General features: G+C 36.5%; 1 protein-coding gene across 6 annotated transcripts in view; it reads left to right on the top strand.

The window, feature by feature from the left end:
• The window catches only part of LOC138130061 (diacylglycerol kinase eta), a 171,758-nt gene that overhangs the window by 10,629 nt on the left and 138,678 nt on the right, over positions 1-22,451 (top strand). For all 6 annotated transcript variants that reach the window (XM_069046411.1, XM_069046414.1, XM_069046413.1 and 3 more), the window contains exon 2: positions 11,622-11,732. In XM_069046411.1, coding sequence (XP_068902512.1) covers positions 11,622-11,732 — 111 coding nt within the window. The remainder of the gene's footprint in view (positions 1-11,621; positions 11,733-22,451) is intronic.

The following is a 22,451-nucleotide window of genomic DNA, read 5'->3' as shown; positions in this document are numbered from 1 at the left end:
ACAATTTATTGTAAATATATATATATATATATTCGTATGAAGAAAATTACAATTAAAATTCGAAATTCATAAAATAATTATGGTAAATTATATGTTTTTAATTTGTTGTAGCCAATTTAGGGCGTCTTCGGTAAGTAGATGTAGTTTGGAGAAACCTTGCTGGAATTTAGTAAGGGGACATTCTTCCACAATGTGTTGGATGGTTTCTTTTTCTGCACCGCATTCACAAGAAGGGTTTTCACGAATGTTCCAGTGAAACAACATATTATTGCATTTGCCATGGCCGGTTCTAAAACGATTTAATTTACACCAGATTTTCCTAGGTAGGTCAAATCCCGGAAGTTGTTTTGTAGGATCCTCAATTAGATTTTTATTGAAAATATCTACGTCTTGCCAGGCTACTTTCCAATAGTCAGATTTGGAAAATGGTTCCATGAGAAATTCTTCTTTCCAAAGTGGTTTACGCGATTTTAATCTAAAGGGTGGTAAATTTGCCATGTCTTGTGTTATGGAGTACATGTTCGGTGAATTTTGAAATTTATCCCAAATTCGTTTTGTTACGTATTTTCTTCTAATATCGTACGGAATAATGTGCGCTAAGACATGTAGCCATGGTGTTGGAGTAGATTTTAAAGTACCCGTTATTATTCGAAGTGTGGTATTCAATTGAGCATCTATTTTGTTCACGTGTGCACTGCTCTTCCAGACAGGGCAACAATATTCTGCCGTTGAATATACTAGAGCTAGTCCTGTGATACGTAAAGTGTGTGCATTCGCTCCCCAACTTGTGCCTGCGAGTTTATGTATAATGTTATTTCTCGTTTTCAGTTTCTGTCGTAACGTTTCGATGTGTAATTTGAAGGTTAGAGATGAATCAAGAGTTACTCCTAGATATGTCGGAGAATAATTATGCTTAATTGTAGTTTCGTTAAAGACTACTTTCAGTTTTCTATTTTTCTGGTTGTTTACGAGATGGAAACAGCAAACTTCTGTCTTTTGAGGATTTGGGCAAAGTCGCCATTTTGTGAAATATTTATTCAAAGGTATTAAATCTTCTGACAGTCGGTTCTCTACATTTTCAAAATTCTGATGTTGGTAAGCCATTGCTAGGTCGTCAGCATAGATGAATTTTCGGGAATTTGTTGGGGGTAAATCACTTGTATATAAATTAAATAAGATTGGTGACAATACTGAGCCTTGAGGTAAACCATTGTTGAGAAATCGAAATTTACTGCTTTTGTCTTCAACGAAAACCCTGAATTGACGGTTAGACAACATATCTTCTAAGAGTGAGACCATTTTTCCACAAGGTATTACATTATACAATTTATGTATTAGTCCATCTTTCCAGACGGTGTCGTAGGCTGCGGTGAGATCAACAAAAACAACTCCAGTCTTTAGACGTTTTTGAAAGCCAGATTCGATATAAGATGTTAGGGCCAGCACCTGGTCACAGCAATTTCTGTTTGGTCTAAAACCTGCTTGCTCTATTGGAAGATGTTCTTCTATTATTGGTGAAATTCTATTGTAGATAAGCTTTTCCAAAAATTTATGACATACGCTGAGTAGAGAGATTGGTCTGTAACTCGAAGCTTCATTGGCGGGTTTTCCGGGTTTTAGTATGGCATATACAGGGTGGTCCCGATATAACCTGCCAAAAAAATTCTGGGTCATTAGAAAGATCTAACAAGTCCAAAAAAGTCGTTAGGTCCAAAATAATGGGGATAAATTAACCCCTATCCACACCCATTCGACGCTGCTGACCACAAAAATACGTACCTATTCAGGAATTAATTGTTGGTGTTTGTAAGGATGACAGTATCTAAGCAACATAGGTACCTGAATCGTTTATGACAAATCTCAAATCTGACAAACTAAATCAAATTAATGACATTTATTGAAAACGCTGTACACTGCGTGCGTTAATTCACCAGCTTATTTAAGTACAAAAGCTGATTTTGTAGACTGAGATGAATGAGTAATAAATAAAGTGGTGTTCCTCAATGTGTAAATAAATGTAGAGGTAGTGTGTGTGCAAAATTGTGGAAGAACTGTGTAATAAGAGTATCGTCTTAATTGTGGTTAAATAACCAAAATAATGTATTGAATAAATTTATTTACACTTTACATATTCGTACTTTCAACTCTAACTGAGAATATCTACTAACTAATGAAAGGTAAACTAGACTAGAAACTGTTGGAATATTCAAGCGATTCAACGATTCTGCGTTCTGCGCACCCCGGCGCGCATACACCGTGACTCCAACACAATACGTTGTACTGAATACCTACACATTTTATTTAATAAACTTTATCTCGTTACGCTTTACACGTTGTGCAGTTATTTCCTGGAGCCACACACGTTAGTTCCGGATCCACCACAACCAACAGGTTATGGGCCCAGGCGAGATTTAAGCAATTAAGTGAATATAAAGTACAGTAAAATTCGGTGCACGTGGAAATTTTGAGGTTAAGGATGGCAGACTTATTTCGTGCAAACATAACGAAGCTCAACAACGACAACTACTCCGTTTGGAAATTTAAAATGGAGCTCTTACTCATGAAGGAAGATTTATGGAGTCAGGTTAGCACGAAAAAACCTGCGGACACAACGGCAGCCGCGTCATGGCAGAAAAGGGATGACAGAGCACGAGCAACCATAGGGCTACTCGTCGAGGATTCGCAGCTCATCCATATACGTAAAGATACGACGGCGAAAGGGGCATGGGAATCATTAAAGAATTATCACGAAAAATCGACTCTAACAAGTAAGGTATATCTTCTCAGGCAGATTTGCAATTTAAAGTTGAGCGAAACAGGTAACATGGAACAACATGTTACAACCATGCAAGATTTGGTAGATAAGTTGACGGCGCTTGGCGAGGAAATAAAGGATCACCTCCTCGTAGCCATGCTGCTGAGTAGCCTGCCTGAAACTTACAGTACATTGATTACCGCATTAGAGAGCAGACCAGATACAGAGCTAACGCTAGGGTTCGTTAAAGGCAAATTAATCGACGAATATAAAAGAAGAAAAGGCGTTCCAGATTCAGAGGATTCAAGTACAGCGTTGAGGGCATCGCAGAAGAAAAATTCAGTCGGAGAGTCCGATAGATCATGTTTCTTTTGTAAAAAGTCGGGACATTTCAAACAAGATTGTTTCAAATACAAAAAATGGAAAGCAAACAATGAAAAAAGGGAAAAGGTCAATGAGGTTAAAGACAAGAATGAGCGATCAGGTTCCGTTTGTTTCAGCGTTCATGACAGAAAAAATCAGAAGGACGTTTGGTACATCGATTCGGGTGCAACAAGCCACATGAGCAACGATGAGAGTTTTTTCAAAACCTTGGAGAAAAGGAAGATGCGAGACGTAACTGTTGCCAACGGTGAAAGCGCAAAAGTCTTAGGAATCGGGAGAGGTGAACTGCATTGCCTCAATGGGAAGGATGAAGCGGTCAAAGTGTGCCTCGAAAACGTGCTGTATGTACCAGATCTGACAGAAAATTTACTGTCGGTTAAAAGGCTCGCAAAAACAGGCCATTCGGTAGGGTTCACAGGTGAACAATGCGAAATCTCTAAAAACAACATTGTGATAGCGAAGGGAAAATTATCGCCTGATATGTATGAATTGACGGTTCCTCACAGATCATTGGCAGTCAAACAAAACCAGCATACACCAAATTGTCAACACAGTTGGCACCGAAGGTTCGGACACAGGCACCCTGAGGACGTTCAGAAGCTGGAGATAAAGAAGATGGCAACGGGCTTAAAGATACAAGATTGTGGAATCAGGGAAGTGTGCGAATGTTGTATCAAAGGAAAAATGTCAAGATGTCCAATTCCGAAGAAAGCTACAACTAGAGCAACATCCGTACTAGAGTTAGTTCACACAGACCTCTGTGGACCCATGCAGAACGCAACACCAAGTGGAAAAAGATACTTTATGACAATGATTGATGATTACAGTAGATTTACCCAGGTGTACTTCCTAAAGTTTAAGTCAGAAGTGTCAAAATTCATCAATGAATACATCAAATACGCCGAAAACAAGTTTGAAAAGAAAGTCAAGGTCATCAGGTCCGACAATGGACGAGAATACATCACGAAAGAACTACAGCGATCACTTACGGAGATGGGAATAAAAGTGCAATATACAGCACCTTACTCAGCTTTCCAAAATGGCGTGGCGGAGCGCAAAAACAGAACCCTCATGGAAGCTGCAAGGTGCATGTTAATCGACGCGGAAATGAAGAAAAAATACTGGGCAGAGGCAGTCAACACAGCGTGTTATCTACAGAATATCCTACCATCAAAAGCAGTTGACAAGACACCGTTTGAGCTATGGAACAGAAGAAAGCCCGACGTCAAACATTTGCATATTTTCGGTTGCAAGGGATATGCACATCTACCGAAGGAAAAACGACGCAAGTTAGACGAGAAAGCGATATCACTCACATTTGTGGGATATTCAGCTGAATCGAAGGCTTACAGAATGCTGGATACCGCGACCGACAAAATTACCATCAGTCGTGACGTAAAAATTATCGAGCGAGATTTGAAAAGAGAAGAGGAAAACGAAAAGGGGAGCAGTCAGGAGAACAAAAGTACAGAAAGGAGAAAAATTGTCGAAAACAGAGACGAGAATACTCCAGAAAGTGGACAGGAAGTAAATTATTCGGAAGATATAGAAATAATCTCTGAAAACGAACTCGAAAACGAACAGGATCAAGGGTTAAACGAATCATCAGAGTCGTTAAACGAATTCGAAGAAACACAAAGTCTAGCTATGGATTCGGTGCTGGAGCAATCACTACCGGCTGGGGACGAGGAATACGTTTTTCAAGGTAATCTCGATGATCTTAATAATCAAGAAGTCAGAGTTTCAGAAAGACCAACGAAAGGACAACCTCCTGACAGATTCAAACCTCAAGCGAACATCGTAAGGGATCACGAAGAGCCGAAAAACCGAACGGAAGCACTCAGCGGAGTGGACAAACACGACTGGATACGAGCCATGAATGAAGAAATGAAGGCGTTGACAGAAAACTCCACTTGGGTGCTCACCACGTTACCAGAGGGAAGAAAAACAATAGGTTGTAAATGGGTATTTAAAAGGAAGAAAAATGCCAACACTGGTTTGATAAAATATAAAGCGCGACTTGTAGCGCAAGGCTTTAGCCAGAAATACGGAACAGATTACGACGAGGTATTTGCACCGGTCGTAAGAGCAACAACATTACGTCTGTTGCTTGCGATAGCAACACAACGAAAACTCAAGATTCACCATTTCGATGCGAAGACTGCATTCCTCAACGGAGAATTAAAGGAGACGATTTATATGAAACAACCGGAGGGATTCGTTGACGCAAAGGAAGAATTAGTTTGCAAGCTCAACAAGAGCATTTATGGACTAAAACAAGCTGCGAAAGTATGGAATGAAAAACTGCATGGAGCTCTCACCAAGTTGGGTTTCAAACAGAGCACATCGGACCCTTGCCTGTACTCCAAAAACAAATCAAAGGCCCTCCAGTACGTAGCAGTATATGTCGATGACCTCCTAATAGCTGATGAGAACGATTATGAAATAGAGAAAACCGCTGACGGACTCGAGAAAGAATTTGACCTCACCAGGCTTGGCGAACTAAAGAGTTATCTCGGCATCAATATCCAGAGGGATTCAAATGGAGTCTTCTACATGGATCAAGCGCAATACATCCAGAAAACCATTAACAGATTTGGATTGAAAGACGCAAGAATCTCCGCAACACCCTTGGACACTGGATACTTGAAAATAGCTCGTGACGGAAAGCCTATGCACAACGGAGAAAAATTCCAGAAACTCATCGGAGCTGTGCTGTATGTAGCGACTCACACGCGACCTGACATAGCAGCAAGTGTGTCGATTTTGAGCCAAAAAATAAAACAACCGACTGAAACTGATTGGAACGAGGCTAAGAGAATTGTCAGATACCTAAAAGGTACAAAAGAATTCAAATTGAAACTGACGAGCAACACGGAAGGCCTCGAAGCCTATACAGATGCAGATTGGGCTGAAGATAGAACAGACAGTAAATCACACAGTGGATTCGTATTTCTATACAATGGGAGCGCAATCGCGTGGGCTTGCAGAAAGCAAACTTGCACAGCTTGGTCGAGTTGTGAAGCCGAATATATCGCCATAGCAGAAGCGAGCAGGGAGCTGTTATGGATACGCAGACTACTCGAGGACTTTCACACAGAACAAACCAAGCCGATCCGGATCTACGAAGACAATCAGAGCGCCATCAAGTTGATAAAAACCGGAGAGTCGAGAAATAAGACGAAACATATCGACGTGAAATATCATTTTGTAACGGACCTAGAAAAGAAGAAAATTATCGAAATACGATACTGTCCAACAGCTGAGATGACCGCCGATATGATGACGAAGCCACTAGGGGCTGTGAAACTGAAAAAACATCGAGAAGCATGCCAACTTATGGATTTAAAACGGAACATCAATTAAAGGAGCATAATCGTTGAGGAGGGGTGTTGGAATATTCAAGCGATTCAACGATTCTGCGTTCTGCGCACCCCGGCGCGCATACACCGTGACTCCAACACAATACGTTGTACTGAATACCTACACATTTTATTTAATAAACTTTATCTCGTTACGCTTTACACGTTGTGCAGTTATTTCCTGGAGCCACACACGTTAGTTCCGGATCCACCACAACCAACAGAAACATTATTTTATAATAAATGTTCTGTGTGCCTTCCGTTGGCATTTAAGCACATTTGAGTACGCTGGTACCAATTTTCATAAACAGAATTCAGCATTTCTAGGTTTTTACGAATCTGGTTCGCGGCGTCTGTTACGCGTTTCTGGAGTTGGCTTTTTGTATTTATTTCAACTTCGTATACCAAATCTTTCGTGTGGCCCCAAAAATTAAAATCCAGAGGGGTTAAATGGAGGATCGGGGATGCCATCGTATTGGAATCAGTCAGAACCAACCTCACATAAATGCAGATGTAGCTCCACAAAAGTACAACGAGACGGAAGGACTCCTTCAGGAAAACGCTCGCCGTATGGTAGCCTTGCCGGTCTTGAATTACCACGTGTTTCGTCATAGAGTAAATGCAAATCGGCGTATTCTTGTTTCGTGAATTTCATAACTTTTTGAAGGATTGGCAAATTTAAAATTAAACTTGACAAATGTCATAGGTGTTGCAGGTATGTACCGTTGCTAAAGAAATCGCAGCCAAGTAACCAGAATTACCTTTTTAAAACCGATTAACTCATTAGCGTACAGCAAATTTTGACCAAATTTTCAATTATTTTTATCTCGAAAACGAAAAGACTTTTATTAGAAACTTTTTTTGTGTATGAGTTCTACTCATCGTCACCTATTACTGGATTTCTTCTGGCAGGTTATATCGGGACCACCCTGTATATATATATATATTGTAAATGAATTTTTACTCCATTACTTTGTATTCATTGCCTCAAAATCGGTTTTTCACAGCCTTCCTCGGAGTGCGGGAACAACGATTTACCACACGCGGTGTTTTTTTACTTTGTAGCAGAAACTAGGGGAAATTGCATTGTAAGGCTGATATTTAATGACGTAGACAGACGGAAACGTCAATTCGCTTTAAACAAAATAGACATTTCGTCACATTTGCAATTGTAAAATTAATTCTCATCAACACAATGTAGTAAATAAGTGATTTTATTATAAAACAAAAAGGTAAGAATAATAACAGGGACCTGAAAATAATTACTTCAGGATGGAAAGCTTTTCGAAAAACTGGACTTTCATTATTTTCCATCGGTTTCGGCGTTCAGACCCAAATCAGTGCCTAATCAATTTATTACAGGTAAACAAAAACGAGTTTTTCTTACAAATTGGACTGCACTAACAAAAAAACATGTGGCCCCAGGGCCCCCACGGAAATCACCAACGGGCTTCAATTTTCCGCTATGCACCGCTGTTGTTGTTTGTTTAAAGCATTTTGACGGCTTCGAAGTTAAAAATGATTCATTTCAGCACAAACTCCCTAACAAATCTCGAGTGAACCGTGCGCGTCTGTAACCTTTGACCTTAACCCTGAAATTCCTTCAAATGAAATTAATCCGGTGTAGAGTTGGCGCGGTTCACGGTTGCATTGATACGGGGTAAACTGTATAAAAAGTGCCAAACCAAACGCTTAAATTTTAGCTTGATGGATGAACGCACCTAAAGAAGGATGGCTGCGTTGTTTATAAAGATTATAACAGTAAAGAGAGAGTCGGTTTTTTTATGAAGGGATTGGAGTGAAAAGATGGAAGAGGTTTTTGTTGGGGAAACTTCGTACATAAAGGAAAATGTCAAAGGTTAAGCCGGTGTGAAGTTAGAGTTGGGATTATGAAACCGCGGTTCTCTTCAAACAGAGCGCCATTTCTTGTCTTAACAATCGGGGCGCCCGCCAATTATACAAAGTCAAGAAGAATTCGAAAAATTGCAGACAGAATTCAGCCAAACTTTGGTTCTCGATTTTTTTTTATCAGTAAAGCATTCTTCTGTGAAACAAACTCCGGTAGTTTTTTTTGTGAGATTCAGAAGGAGTTTCATTACGAAAACTTTTTGATTTTTAATAAAGAATAACTAATGTTTTATTCAGTTTGCATAATTTCACTTTTCGATCGGATTAAACTTACTCTAATATTAAAAATAGCAGTCATTTCTTCTGTTTTTTTAAATAAAATTGTACTTACTTTAATTAGTTCTTGAGACATTAAACCGAAGACACAATTGAAGTCTTTTACTACTTTTACTAGTTTAACTGAAGATAACGTTCATGGGTTAAAGGAACTTTGGCCAGCGTTTTTTTTTAATGGAATATTCTTCAGATTTTTTACATTTTATTTTAGACTTAGAATGATAGACTTTGTAAATGTACTGTCGCGAGCAAAAAAAACTGGTCGTCAAAATCATGCTTTGATACAACAGAAAATGCTCCATTGTAAAACAGTCGTAAATATCATGACCTATCATCATATTGTATGACTTTAATTGCCATTTTTGTCTCATTTTTTTGACACTTTGTTGACATGGGCGTAATCAGGCAGGGAAAAAATTTTAATTTGTGACAATCTAACCAAATTTTGAAATGACATTGACGACCAGAATTTTTTGCTCGCGACAGTACATATATTAATCATCGATGATATTAAATTCGTGAAATTGAAACAGGACATTTCACTCGTCCTTCGGACTCGTGAAATCTCCAGCTCAATTTCACTCATAAATAATATCATCGATAATAATCATATCACTACTCTCGCGTCAAAAATAAATTACTCCCTAGGATTTAGGGATATTCGTTACTAGGTTGCCATAAATTTGGTCAGGTTGGAGGCTATGTGGTTTCTGGTGAGAAACAAAAGATATCCCAAAAATGTAAGGCAGCAAGTTAATTGTAACAGTTGCAAATGACTAATTTCTCTCTAAGTTGTAATGATTTGAATACATTACTTTTTCCGCCAAATATTTGAACCTGCGCAAAACGGTAACAAAGGTGGTCGTGATCGTCATCGAATCGGAGGAGCCCTACGTTGTGATTTTCTTTTGGCGGAAAGGTTCGGAATGCAAACGGTGAGGGTTCCAGTTGGAAGAGTGCCGCAAATAAAACACACATGTGAGGGACGCAAAATACCTTTTATTAAAAATGCCTGTAATAACTTTGATGAAAAAGAAATTGAAACGAATACAAAAGACAGAAATTAAGGTTAACGAAGTACAAGAAATTAACTAGTTGAGTACATCACAAAGATAAACGACAAGATGAATGCAACCATATTTAAAATAACAGAAAAACGGGCACATGACAGACAAATGACAGTTTAAAGCTTGCAAACCAAGTAAACAAATTATAAGGCAGTTATTACAGACAGGGACGGATGAAAAACCCTCTTCAAAAACCGTATCCCAGGTATTACTCATATTTTACAATTCGATTAATGACAAAAACAATGTTTAACTCGGAACTACACGGTCAAAGTACGCCAACGGGAACTTAGAGCTGGAGGTAACAAACTTTCGGCCGCGAGGGGACTCAGAAAATCTGAGTCGTCTTGAAAGCAGCGACATTTATAGGTACTCGGGGTATCGCGTGTCGGACTACTGTGTACCGACCAATTCCGAGTGATATTAGCGTTCGGGGTTGTACGATGAGCTTCTCAGAGTCGCGTAGAGCAGAACTTGTTCCACCTTCCCCAACCAACCGTTTCCGACAAACTCCCAAGATCCCTATAACTGCGACGGGGGCTTCACATCAGCTTCTCAGAGTCGCATACAGCAGAACTTGTACCACCTCCGTTATACGGTCCTACATAACCGTCGCCCCCACGGAAATTTGACTAAACAACCCCCCCGACCTCCTGAATGTCACCTAGCTCCCATGTGATCGTACTTACAACATTTTACCTTTAACTTTTCCGAAATCTAGCAACACAGAGCGCAACATTAAACAATGATAAAATAAGCAAAACAAACCGCAACATTAAACAATGAGGAAATAAAAGAGAACAAAACGTGAAGTGAAATAACAATAGAATAGAACCACTTTAAATGGCTCAAATATCAGTAAACAACATAAATCACGAATACAATAATCGCTGGTAATGTTAAACAAAAAGGATGGCGGGTCGAGTGCCGTTAAAGTAAAATGTTAGTGAAGAAAAAAAAGAAAACAAAATGGACGCTCGCGGTTCGGACGACGGCTCCTAATTTCCGAAATTACAAGATTACAAAAAAAAGAACCTCCCGGGAGAAAGATAACGCTTAAAATTAACGAATGGGCGCTTCTTAAAGCAACAGCATTCAACAAAATGAAATCTACCACATACCCTTACCACGTGGTCCTGGCCCCAAAACAAAACACAAAAAAAAACAACGAAAGTGGGAGAAATTACCCAGGTGAATTAAAAACGTTGAATTCTTCACGGGGACACAAAATATCTACTCGGAACGGTAGTGTAATCGGTTCAGATGTAACTTACAGATTTTTGGAATATTGGATCGCTCTTCGCAAGGTCTGTTCGTTTCGAAAAACCAAACAAAAGTGAACTACCCCCTTCAACCACCCGCGCGAGCCCGTTTTCTCCCCGCTATATTTCCGCTAGTAGTTCCCAGTCTAGCCGCTAGTACCTCCACATTTGGCGCGCTGTTGTGGCGGTACCGGAAACTTAAGTTTAAATTTTAAACTGGGTCACTACAAAGTGATAGATGATTTTTCGTTTCACAATCAATTTTGGTTACTGGCGGCATGTTTATTTGGATTTAATCTCTCAATTCAAAGTAACCAACCTTAGGCATTCAAAATTACTTTTGAAAATTCTAGTTACACACAACATGAAAAACGTTATTTCCCTTCCAATTCTAGGGAGTAATTTATTTTTGACACGAGAGTAGTTACATTATAGCCGAAAATATTTCATCATGTAGAACATGGATTATATTCATAAACTGTAATTAATTATATTAGATATATGTACATATAATGTTAGTGGCATAGCATTTTAAAAAACATAATTGTTTTTCGTAAACACAGTAATAAATATTGAATGTGTACTTATTAAAGAAATGTTTTTTCAGGCATCCATCAAGGAAGGATATTTGCTGAAACAAACATGGTCGTTTCAGAGATGGAGGAGAAGGTATTTCAAGTTGAAAGGACGCAAATTATACTACGCCAAAGATACAAAGGTAAGTTTTAATATACTATGTTTTCTACTCCCATTATACAGGTTCATTATAAATGATTGTCCCATCGCAGTTGGCGTTGAAAACCCACACAAATTTGGGATGTGCCGCTAGCTTCGCAACGTTAGACAAATTTATACTACCGCCAGCAGCGCTACCTATCGGCGATGCTAGTCTCACTCATGTTATAAAGCTTGCAGCACATTTATAATGACCCCGTACTTATATTGCGCGTTCAAATGAAATCCTGGGCTGAGTAGGCGTTGGAAAAATTAAACCGTTCAGAACAGTGTAAAGTTTGAATTTCTCGCTGTTTGACACGAAAGACATTTGTTTATCTTTAATCGGGACATGATTGAACATGTTTGTTTTCAGCAAAGAGTGCCCTTAGATATTTGCTTCGAGAATAGGAATCCTTAAGTTATTCTATTTTTAATTTAAAACATTGCAAAGAGAGAAAAAAAGAAAGATTTTTTTGGCTTTCAATTTTAGGTTAGCTGTCAACATACTCCAATTAATCTACGCTTTAAAAACGCACGATATATTCACTGTACGTCTATGTGCTAACTGTCCAGCAATGACATTCATTAGTTACGGCCGTGAATCTAATGACTTATTGCTTATTACGGATTGTGATCAATCCCAAAATTGCATTTGCAAATCATAGTGTAGACTATCAAGTAGCTATAATTCAACGCAATATGTCATAATTATTTTGAAATATCATATTTCACTAGTTTTTAATTAAAACAGAGTAATAAATGAATTTTGAAAATGAGAATAATGCAATTTCTATTTCGCAGAAAAAGAATTGGATTCTACTCGCGTGTAATGACTATTTCGTAACTAGTCGTGAGTGTAGCTACCGTCACACGTTCGTTGAATAATATACTACATATTTGGATTTTAGAAACTATTTATTACTTAGTTGTAAATATGAACAGGACTGTTTCATTTTCTGCTATTTCATAATACGCCTCATTAATATGCGAGAGCGTCAAAGTATTCGTCGACTATATTTATTTTCGGTCAAACACTTAAGATCTTATTTGATTGATTCGAACAAGTCTCTTCATTCTAGGTCTGGTCTGTAAAGTGGATAGTTTATTTCGTTGAAACCTGTTTGCAACTTGGGCTGAATGAAATAGCGCATTGTCTGAGTGTCGTCAAATTCTCTTTCGTTTTATTCAGAATGATTAGCTCCACAAAATATTTGCCATTCACTGCGGAGTCCTTTTGTATATAGTCTATTGGCAATATTCCAACTCTTTCTCATAAAATTGTCGCTATAAATTTATTGATCAAGCATTGAATAATAAATTTTCTTGGCAGCTTCTCTTTTATTATTGCTATTCATCGTCTATATTATGAATTAATGAAGTAAAATATTAAAACTTTGATGTAAAGTGTAACTTGCGATGTATCTACTGAGGCGGTCTACAACATTCTTTTGCATATGGGACTTGGCATGTTTCCTTTTCATTACATGGCACATCTTTCTTTTGGCAGTAATATTCCTTCGATCATAATGAATTCCTTTCGACTGGAAAATATCAGTTAAGGTTTCAACAGAATCACTGCTTGGTTTGCAGTTTTTCAAATATCATGCCTTGCGGCTTTCTAAAGTCTATTTTTTCCTGGTAGGCGCGTGCGTGCGCATCTCCGAAAGGTAGAATCACATAGCTAAGATTTTTAGCAGGATGCAGGAATTGTTAGTATTTTTGGTTGCATATTATCTAGGGGGATCGGTATTTGTGGTTGCAGATTAAAACTCATGTTTATGATTTAATGTTTCTATAATTTGTAAAATGTAAACAAAAAAGTTTATGAATCAACTCGTGGAAAAATTGATAACAAATATTATATGTACAACATTTTTTATTTTATACACACAGGAGTTAAATTGGGTACAAAACAACTCGATACTTTTGGATTCAATCGTTAATTAAAAAAAAAATAAAATAATCAACACCGCACTGTTCACCTAAAAAAAATTACAGTGACATCGACAATAATTGTCAGTTCACATGAAAGCGGCAAAAATTTCATAACATGGACATGGCCTGCTTCGACTACAATCATTTCTAATAACCATGTATCTTGCAAGATATTAGTTCCATCTCGATCAGTCACACAGGTGACACCAAAGGTAAAATATCATCACTTTAATTTGTTTTTTGGTTTTTGGTAGACGTGATATGGTAACAAATTTTTGAAAAATAAAAATAAAAATCAGGAAGAAGTAATATGTAATTGTGATACATTTTATTTTGTAAAAGACCTACCTACCTACCTAAGTGACGAATGGAGAAAGCAATTTGAATATTATCATGCCAACGCGGTAATAGTTGGAAGACGTAGGTATTGAGTGACCTGTTCACTGATTGGAACAGGTCTCGGCGCCCAAAACGTATTGATGATTTAATATAACACTTGTTTATTACATATTTTTTTTCACTACTAGTCTCAGAAGGCTTCATTATGGACTCTCGAACTGACCCCAGAAGTAGAATTTCTCTCCCAAGGTTAATAATAATTTTCATTATTAACCTAGGTGAATAATGAACAGCCGTCACCTAGCAACGTAAGATTTTCGTTGATTTCATTGGTTAATGTAGACGATTTTCATAGCAAGCGTTGAAAAATGAGAACTCGGATCGTCGCATCGGACAAAATAATTTGATTAATAATTATTATGAGAAAGGGTTTTAACGTATCTAGTAGTGAAAAAAATAGTACCTATATAAACCACGGTGAAGAAGTCTCTTATAGCCTTCGCGCCTTAGAATCCTCGGCACGCCTCGGGCTCTAATCTTGGCGCTCTGGCTATAATCATGAACTTCTTCACTTTGGTGTATAATATACTATTATTATATATCTATTCAGTCCCATTCCACATCAAACAGAGCTCTGTGGCCAAGCGGGTTTCGCGTTCACTTTGCATTCATATGGTCGTGGGTTCGAATCTCACGACGGTATCCTAATCAGGTGTGGATTTTTTTCAAAGGGTTTTCTCTCCCATACCATAAATCTGATAGTCACATTAATTACTACCCATTAGTACGTACTTCCCATTCCTTCTGAACCGAGTTCTGAACTCATTCTTCAGCAAACCTATATCTTCCATTGAGGCTGAAAACGCTCAGGAAAGTCTCCAGTAGCCTGACCTCCTTGTGAGATAATGAAACATGGCGCGCTTTTTAGTCTCGACTAAAACACTTTCAGGTTGGAGTTCTCTAGATCGCCTCAAATTAAATACTGAGGTCAACAAAATGGTAACAACACATTTATTTTATGTATTGTCTCTTGTCTCAATCTTTCTACACTTTATGTCCAAACAGAACACTCGGACCTGTCTGAATTATGATAATGCGGTTCTGATATCGACGTTTACGATTCAATAGATTGTTAGTTTTCTGCTGATTCGACAAGGTTTATAGTCTTGATTGTGTCTTAAGGCGTTGAGAAAAATTGCCAAATCTACCTTTTCAGCTGAGTCACCACTTAAAAAACTGACGTCAGAGGGATGTTCATTTAGTGAGGCCTTTATATTGTTATCAGTAACGGACAAATTTAATACAACCTCGCTTAGACAACATTTTTTCTGCTGACTTGACGTTAACTTTGTTCCACCTTCCGATACACATAAATCGTCCGTTCATTAAAAATAGCGTCTCGAACTTTTCAATAACACGGCGAGCAATGTAATGAAAAATGTACATTAATGCCAGGAAGATTTTTCATTAGAGTGCTTATTTGCCCAGCTGGAACATTCATAAAAAATTGACCTAAAAGCTCAAATATGCTATTGGAAGCACTTTAGATGGTTTATGTTCGCCTCAATAAATACTAACAAGGTTTCAACATTAAAATTGTTTCAAGAATGTGCTCGGAAACATCAGAGAGTAGCCGTTCAACCATCGATAATTTTTTATATCCGAACATAAAATTAACTCCCCAAAACAAAGAGGAATTGTAATAACGAATGGTTTAACAGTAAACTGAAGCTCTTTGGTGTTGGGGGCATCTGGGGCGTGAAAAAATTTACTAATAATCGGGCTCACTGAACGCTCAATAAATTATGAACAGATTCAGAACCAAGTGCGCACTAATTTAACCATCAAAAGGTCATAAGTTTTGTTCCTGCAGCGCTTAAATGTCTTATTAAAGATATTAATCACTATTCTGTTTAATCTGAAGGTCTCGTGGTGGTTTGTTGTGTGTAATTTATCACATATGTATTATATCCCAAGTGCAAAATTTTTTATCGGAAATTTTTTTGCTAATAAACGAAAACATCCATAAATGAGGTCAACAGACCAATTATTAGCAAATAAGAGCACGAGACGAAGTCGAGGATATTTTTATAGTCTTAACTCGTTACAATGAAACCGTTCTGAGCATCACTTTTTCAAGTTTATTTAGAATGCAGTCCTTGCCAATCCTGAATTCTTACTGAAATTTTCCTGGAATATAAATGATGAAAGCAATATTCTTTTTCTTTATTGTGTTCCTAATTACAACTCTTGTGAGAAATATTTTAAGGAAAAATAAATGACAATTATGCTGCTGTGAAAAGTCTGTGTTTTTTGTAATTTCATTATTTTATTACTGAGTCTTAATTAACTGTTATTATCTTTTTTATAATTCATGTAGCGAAACCTGAATCATCTAGTTTTAGTACCTAGACTGCATAAATTTTGCACATTATGGAAATTAATATTTGCCTTAAATGTTTGATGACAAAATTTATAACGCTACACAGTTGAAAATTTCTGTTACACATGCAAAACCAAAGTCGGATCCTAGATTAATTCCTACAGAGAATTTATCATCAACTAGAAAGTTAATTGTCGAGCTGCACCTTGTTAAGTTGTTTGTGTTATGTTGTTTCAGAGGTAAAGAAAACATCGAATGCCACAAATTATAGTTTTATGATCCCATTCGGCAATTAATGACATTCGCGTAAAAATTAGAGTGCGTATGAATCAATCTACGAGCCAACTTGTATGTTTGATGTGTAGCTGGTATCGCAAATTATTCCAATTTAATAGTGAATAACATAATAAAAGTGTTAAAGAATTCACTACAAAAGAATTCGCAATGTGATTTAGAGATTGTACCAGTTGAGTTGTTCCGTTTTATTTGATTTTGAAATAAACATGCAGTGTTCGTGCTTGGATTGATAAAGGAAATAGAAATGTTTCAAAAGAGTGTAAATAAACAAAATCACCGAAGTTTCTCTTATATTTGGAAGTTATGATGGCGCCAACCAACAGAAACTCTATAAAATGTGAATATCGATTTGATTGAGAAAGTAATAAAGTGCAAGGCATAAGACGGGAATTTATCTTAAAGTGTAAAATTATTCTTACCTATAGACGGTGGAGGGATAAAACCTGGTAAGCCGAGAAAATTGCACTTTTAGAAGAAAAGTAAACATTTCTGATAAAATATTACAGCACTGTGCTTACCATCATTGGATATGCAATTTTTAAAAACATACAATGCGTATTTAAGCTACCCGTTTTTGATCTCAATGTGATGTGACACGAACCAATTAAAGTAAAAAAAAAAAAAAATCGTTGAACAAGTTTTTTTTTTCACATAAATTAGGCCAAAATGAATAGGGAATTCCACAATTTTTCTTGGAAAGCAAAATAATTGCCCCAATCCTCCTACGTAATCTTAAACACTGGATAAATTTTAAATGTTACAGGTACTTGAAACATTACATTTAATGTGTATATATTTATATTTCTAACATATTTCATTACAAATTTAAAACTGCATTTAAAAAAAAATAAAAAATGCAAAAATTCCCTATTCATTTTTGCCTAGTTTATTATATCCCAAGTGCAAAATTTTTTATCGGTAATTTTTTTGCTAATGACCGAAAACATACATAAATGAGGTCAGAAGACCAATTATTATCTAATAAGAGCACGAGACGAAGTCGAGGGCTTTTATTTGATAATAATTGGTCTTCTGACCGAATAATTTATGGATGTTTGAGTCCATTAGCAAAAAAATTGCCGATATTAAAATTTTGCTCGAGGGGTATACGGCTGATTATTTCCTGAATAGAATGAAAACAAACGCATTATTTCCAATGCTTTATATTCAAAATAATAAAAAAAAATCAGGCACCGACATTTTTTATCGGATTATTGCACAGTGTGCATTTTAGAGAAATTTTATGGGGTTATTTTTTGTTTTCTCGTCTTGATTGGTCAATATTTGTCACGCAATTGGTTGCTAGACACATGAAGGAAATAATCAGTAAAAAAAAACTTTCATATTTTTTTTGTCTACATTTTGACGGTTTTTATTTATTTCTTCCTCCTTTTTATTTTTTCCTGGTTGCGATTATTATGTGCCCGAAGTAAATTCATAAAACATGAGAGCATGCAGTAATGAACAAAACATTATCATGTTTTTGTGGAGCGTAGTTCTACTCCAGCAGTTTTATTAGAGCTAGAAATAACATCAATATTTAATTTGAAACTTCCACATAAAATTTGTTATATGTTTTTCTACCTAAAATATTCTGAAATAGAATTATTTCACTTAACCGTGAAGAGTAAATTGTTAGTGGGTAAACAGTACATTTTTGTAGGCCAGACAACACTTGCAAAACTGACCGATACATGCAATAGTAAATAGTCTTCATTTCACGATTCTGTTTACCAACGAAACATTTACGGTTGTGGATTTTAATAACGGCAACCTTTGAAAGTCAGTTGAATGAAGTATTTGTGACATTTGTTCTTAATATATGTCATTTGGTGTAATTTCAAAGACATTCTGACCTCTGATGTGGGCAAAACAGTTTGTTCCGAAAGGTCGTCAGGACATACTGTTACGATTTTCATTGAAAGAGATAATTGGTGATGGAGCGTTGGCGTGGTGCACTTGGCAGCTTCGCGTCATCAGATTAATTGCATAAAAACTTGTCGGAGCTTTTAAAACGTCCCGAAACGAACGAACCTAATTAAATTTCCACATCTATATAAAGGCTGATTGAAACAATTTGAAGTTATTTCTAGATGTTATCGCTCCAGATCGATGTTCTAAAATAATAACAATTTTCGTTCCGAGTTGAATTAGAGGATTAAGCGCGGAGGAAGCTTTGTTTCATAACGAAGAGGGTTTGTTAAGAGGTTTTCGTGTATCTGGGAATTTTCTTCGTTTGTGTTTGTACGCCTGGTGCGCAATCCACTTTTAGGATGAAGCTGTCGTCATCATCGGGTTCTATTAACACTCCACCAGTATCCACTCTTTCAATAAAGCACTTAAAGCTCAGCACGATTCAGACACCTTCGCGGCAGGAACGTTTTTAGTTTATAATTGGGTCAATTATTCGAGAGGGTTTGTGCGTCTGTTACTATTATGAATGCTACGTTTACTTCAAGCTTGAGACACTCTCAAAATTGAATAAAAGGATAGGTTTATTTCAGAGGAGTAAGCAGAGAATTACTATTTTGCCAAGATTTTTGATAATAATATAACAAGACTGATCCATATTGAGGGTTTATCCGTAGCACAGAAAATAGTAGAATATATCATTAAGAGTAGAAGTGAGTCTTCTTGTGCTAAGCTCAGAGACTGAAGACCGAGACGAAGTGGAGGTCGGCAACTGGGCGAATCACAAAAAGACCTTCTACTGTGAATGATATATGCAGGGTCATTATAAATTATTGTCCCAGCGCAGTTGACGTTGACAACCCACACCAATTTTGGATGTGCCGCCAGTCTCGCAACGTTAGACAAACTAGTAGACAGATTTCCACTACCGCTGGTAGTGTCACCTATCGACGATACTAGTCTCTCTCATGTTATGAGGCTTGCGGCTCATTCAACTACGTTACTAACGCCTACTGCGATGGGACAATCATTTGTATTGACCCTGTACTATTTTATCTTAAAGCGGATCATAAAAAAAATCGGACATGAAATAATTTATTTTCTTTTGCTGAAGTTACAGTAAAATAACAATTTTTAACTTTACAATTTTCAAATTTTAAGGCACCAATAACTCCTAGTTTTCTTGTTGCAATATTATTAGTACTTGAAGGTTCAATAATATGTAAAGTCTACTAAAGTCTAAAGTTTACGTTGAACGGCCATCTTGCTATTTTTGATTTTGACATCAGTCTGCACCTGGGCGACTCGTGTTACACACAGTGGCACCGGTTAAATATTGGGTAATCATTTCGTTATTTCGCTTTTTTAGAGGCTTTTTTTAATAGGGGTATGTAATCTAATTATTAAATATTTCGTGTAATTTTGAAAATATTTAATCCTTGCGGCATTAAAACTGAAGCTTAATCCGTTGAAAAATCGAATTAAATTAGTACTTTTGCTCTTTCCATAATAAATTTGATAATCTTTTTTCGCATAATTGCCAAAATTAACGAACCTCTGCTAAATCGGAAAAGCTAAATTCGCGGGCCTATTAATCGATACAACCAGGCAGGACTCACTAATAAAGACTTTTCTATCGTAGTCTAACTCGATTCTAGAGACTTCCATCCCATCCAGACCACAATGGATCCGTTCCCGCTTCATTATTTTCAATTTTCCTTTGGTATTTTGACCCGGAGCTATGATCCGGGGACACGTTCCGGGTATTCTCCTGAAAAGTTGGTCCGGGCAATCAATCGGATTCTGCGCGCACTACATTTATACGAACGCACCTGCTTCTGTTTTATGTCGTCCTGAAGTTAGGTACCTTTATGACTTTCTGTTATGTCGGAGATGGAGCGCATAAAATTCCATGAAAGGCCACCGCAATACTTATATTGTTAGGTTTTTTACGGTGTTGTTTTCATCGGAGTTATTTCCTAGAAGGACGTATTGAAAATTTCATAATGGACGTGTGGTTTACACCGACCTAACTCATTATTGATAAACTGACAGGACAAAAACCGACAAGAAATTTTCTTGTGACTTATTTATTTGTTGAAAATGAGATTGTATAATTTTCGTATGATTACGCTTAAATTTATTTTTGATGAGTCGGATTTTTATTATAGAGTTATATAATTAGAGGACTGCTTCATTCTGAAATTTAATTTAAACCTTCTGAACGTTGCGCTCAACAAATTATCCCAATTTGGGATAAAGTCGTCTTTAAACTTCGACGCAAGTTAAAGACCATTATCGAGATTTTCTGTTTCATCGGAAATTTATTTCTACAAATGTTACGCACAGAATGTCCACTTTACACGACTTTAAATCAAAATTAATTAAGAATCAAAATAAACATATTATGGAAACGTAAATATTATGTTTTCACGAGGATTCAGGCTATTCTACACATCATTATAAAACATAATTATTTTATTTGTGAAGAATTTAATGGCGAGTTAATACTACTAACTAATGTGAAATTATAATGTTTCAGATCAGGCACAGAAACACAATAAATATTTAGTGTGACGGTCAAAATGTGTCTGATTACAAGTATCGATTGTGAATTATATTTTAAATTGAAATTTCAATACTTTTCTACAAAACTTAGACGTCTGCAAGAAGTAATTAATATTTGCGAACTGAAACGTAAATAATGGTATTAAATACTCACCTTCATCACATTATCCCTTTTGTAGCTAAACTAAATACACTGACCGGCACAAAAAACGACTCACTTTGAATTTTATTAATATACTTAAGTAATTCATTGTCTTAGAAATTTTTTTGATATCATGTTGTATTGATAAGTGTTATTTAAGTTATTCCTTGCCAAAGAATATCCGACAAACAAAACATTAAACACAGCAAATAAAATTTTAATAAAAAAAAAAAGTCATTTTTTAGAAAAAAATTTGTTATGTATCTCGTACTGTCAAATTAAATCCTTTAACACGTAAATCAACCGACAAATACACAACATGGAAGTAGCGCAAATTTTCTAATAATTTATTTAAACAAAACAATTCGGTTGCCATGGTGACCATAGCACTCCCGATCATTGAAAATATCCCAATTTAACTATAATAAAGAAAAATAATCACAAATATAATTTCAAGATGATTTATTAAAGAAATCATAATGAGTCGTTTTTTGTGCCGGTCAGTGTATATTAATCCTGGGCCAGGCGTTAATTTCTGGGGAATTTACGAAAACTATTGGGCATTACAGCCTCAAGCCAACTAGGCTTCCTGCATGTTTGAAATGCAAATAGCGGACAAAAGCTTACAAAAGTAAGTTTGCTTTAACTTTTAATTCAGACACCCCTAAAGTTGTTGTGCTAAGCTGTAATAAAAGCAAATGACATCGTAATACTTTGCAACATTTTTTTACATGGTTTAGTAGCATTAAAAAAATCCTTCTTGAAGTACTTTCATAATTGTTTTTATTTTCTCTGACTTTTTTTTTAGTATTTTACTACAATTTGTCATTAAGTAAGGATATTATAACGGGTGTTTTTTTAAATTTGGCGTCGAAGTAGGCGTTGAACTGTCGATTGTGAACGCACTATACAGGTTACGGATCACGGATCAGCTGTTTAAATCTTACGCTTTTACACTAGTGGTGCGCTCTCAATCGACTCTCCAACGCCTACTTCGACGCCAAATTTAAAAAAACACCCTTTATACAGGCTGTCTCCCAAAAAACGCCGCAAGCCGTAACTTGGATATTTATTGTCCGACGTCACTAAATAAAAATCCAATATAAAGGATTCGAAAAGTAGGTACAAGTAAAAAAGAGATCCTA

Source organism: Tenebrio molitor, chromosome 5, assembly GCF_963966145.1.
Source record: "Tenebrio molitor chromosome 5, icTenMoli1.1, whole genome shotgun sequence".
Lineage (NCBI taxonomy): Eukaryota > Metazoa > Arthropoda > Insecta > Coleoptera > Tenebrionidae > Tenebrio > Tenebrio molitor.
The sequence above is the reverse complement of the archived record's forward strand: the minus strand, read 5'-3'. Positions and strand labels throughout refer to the sequence as shown.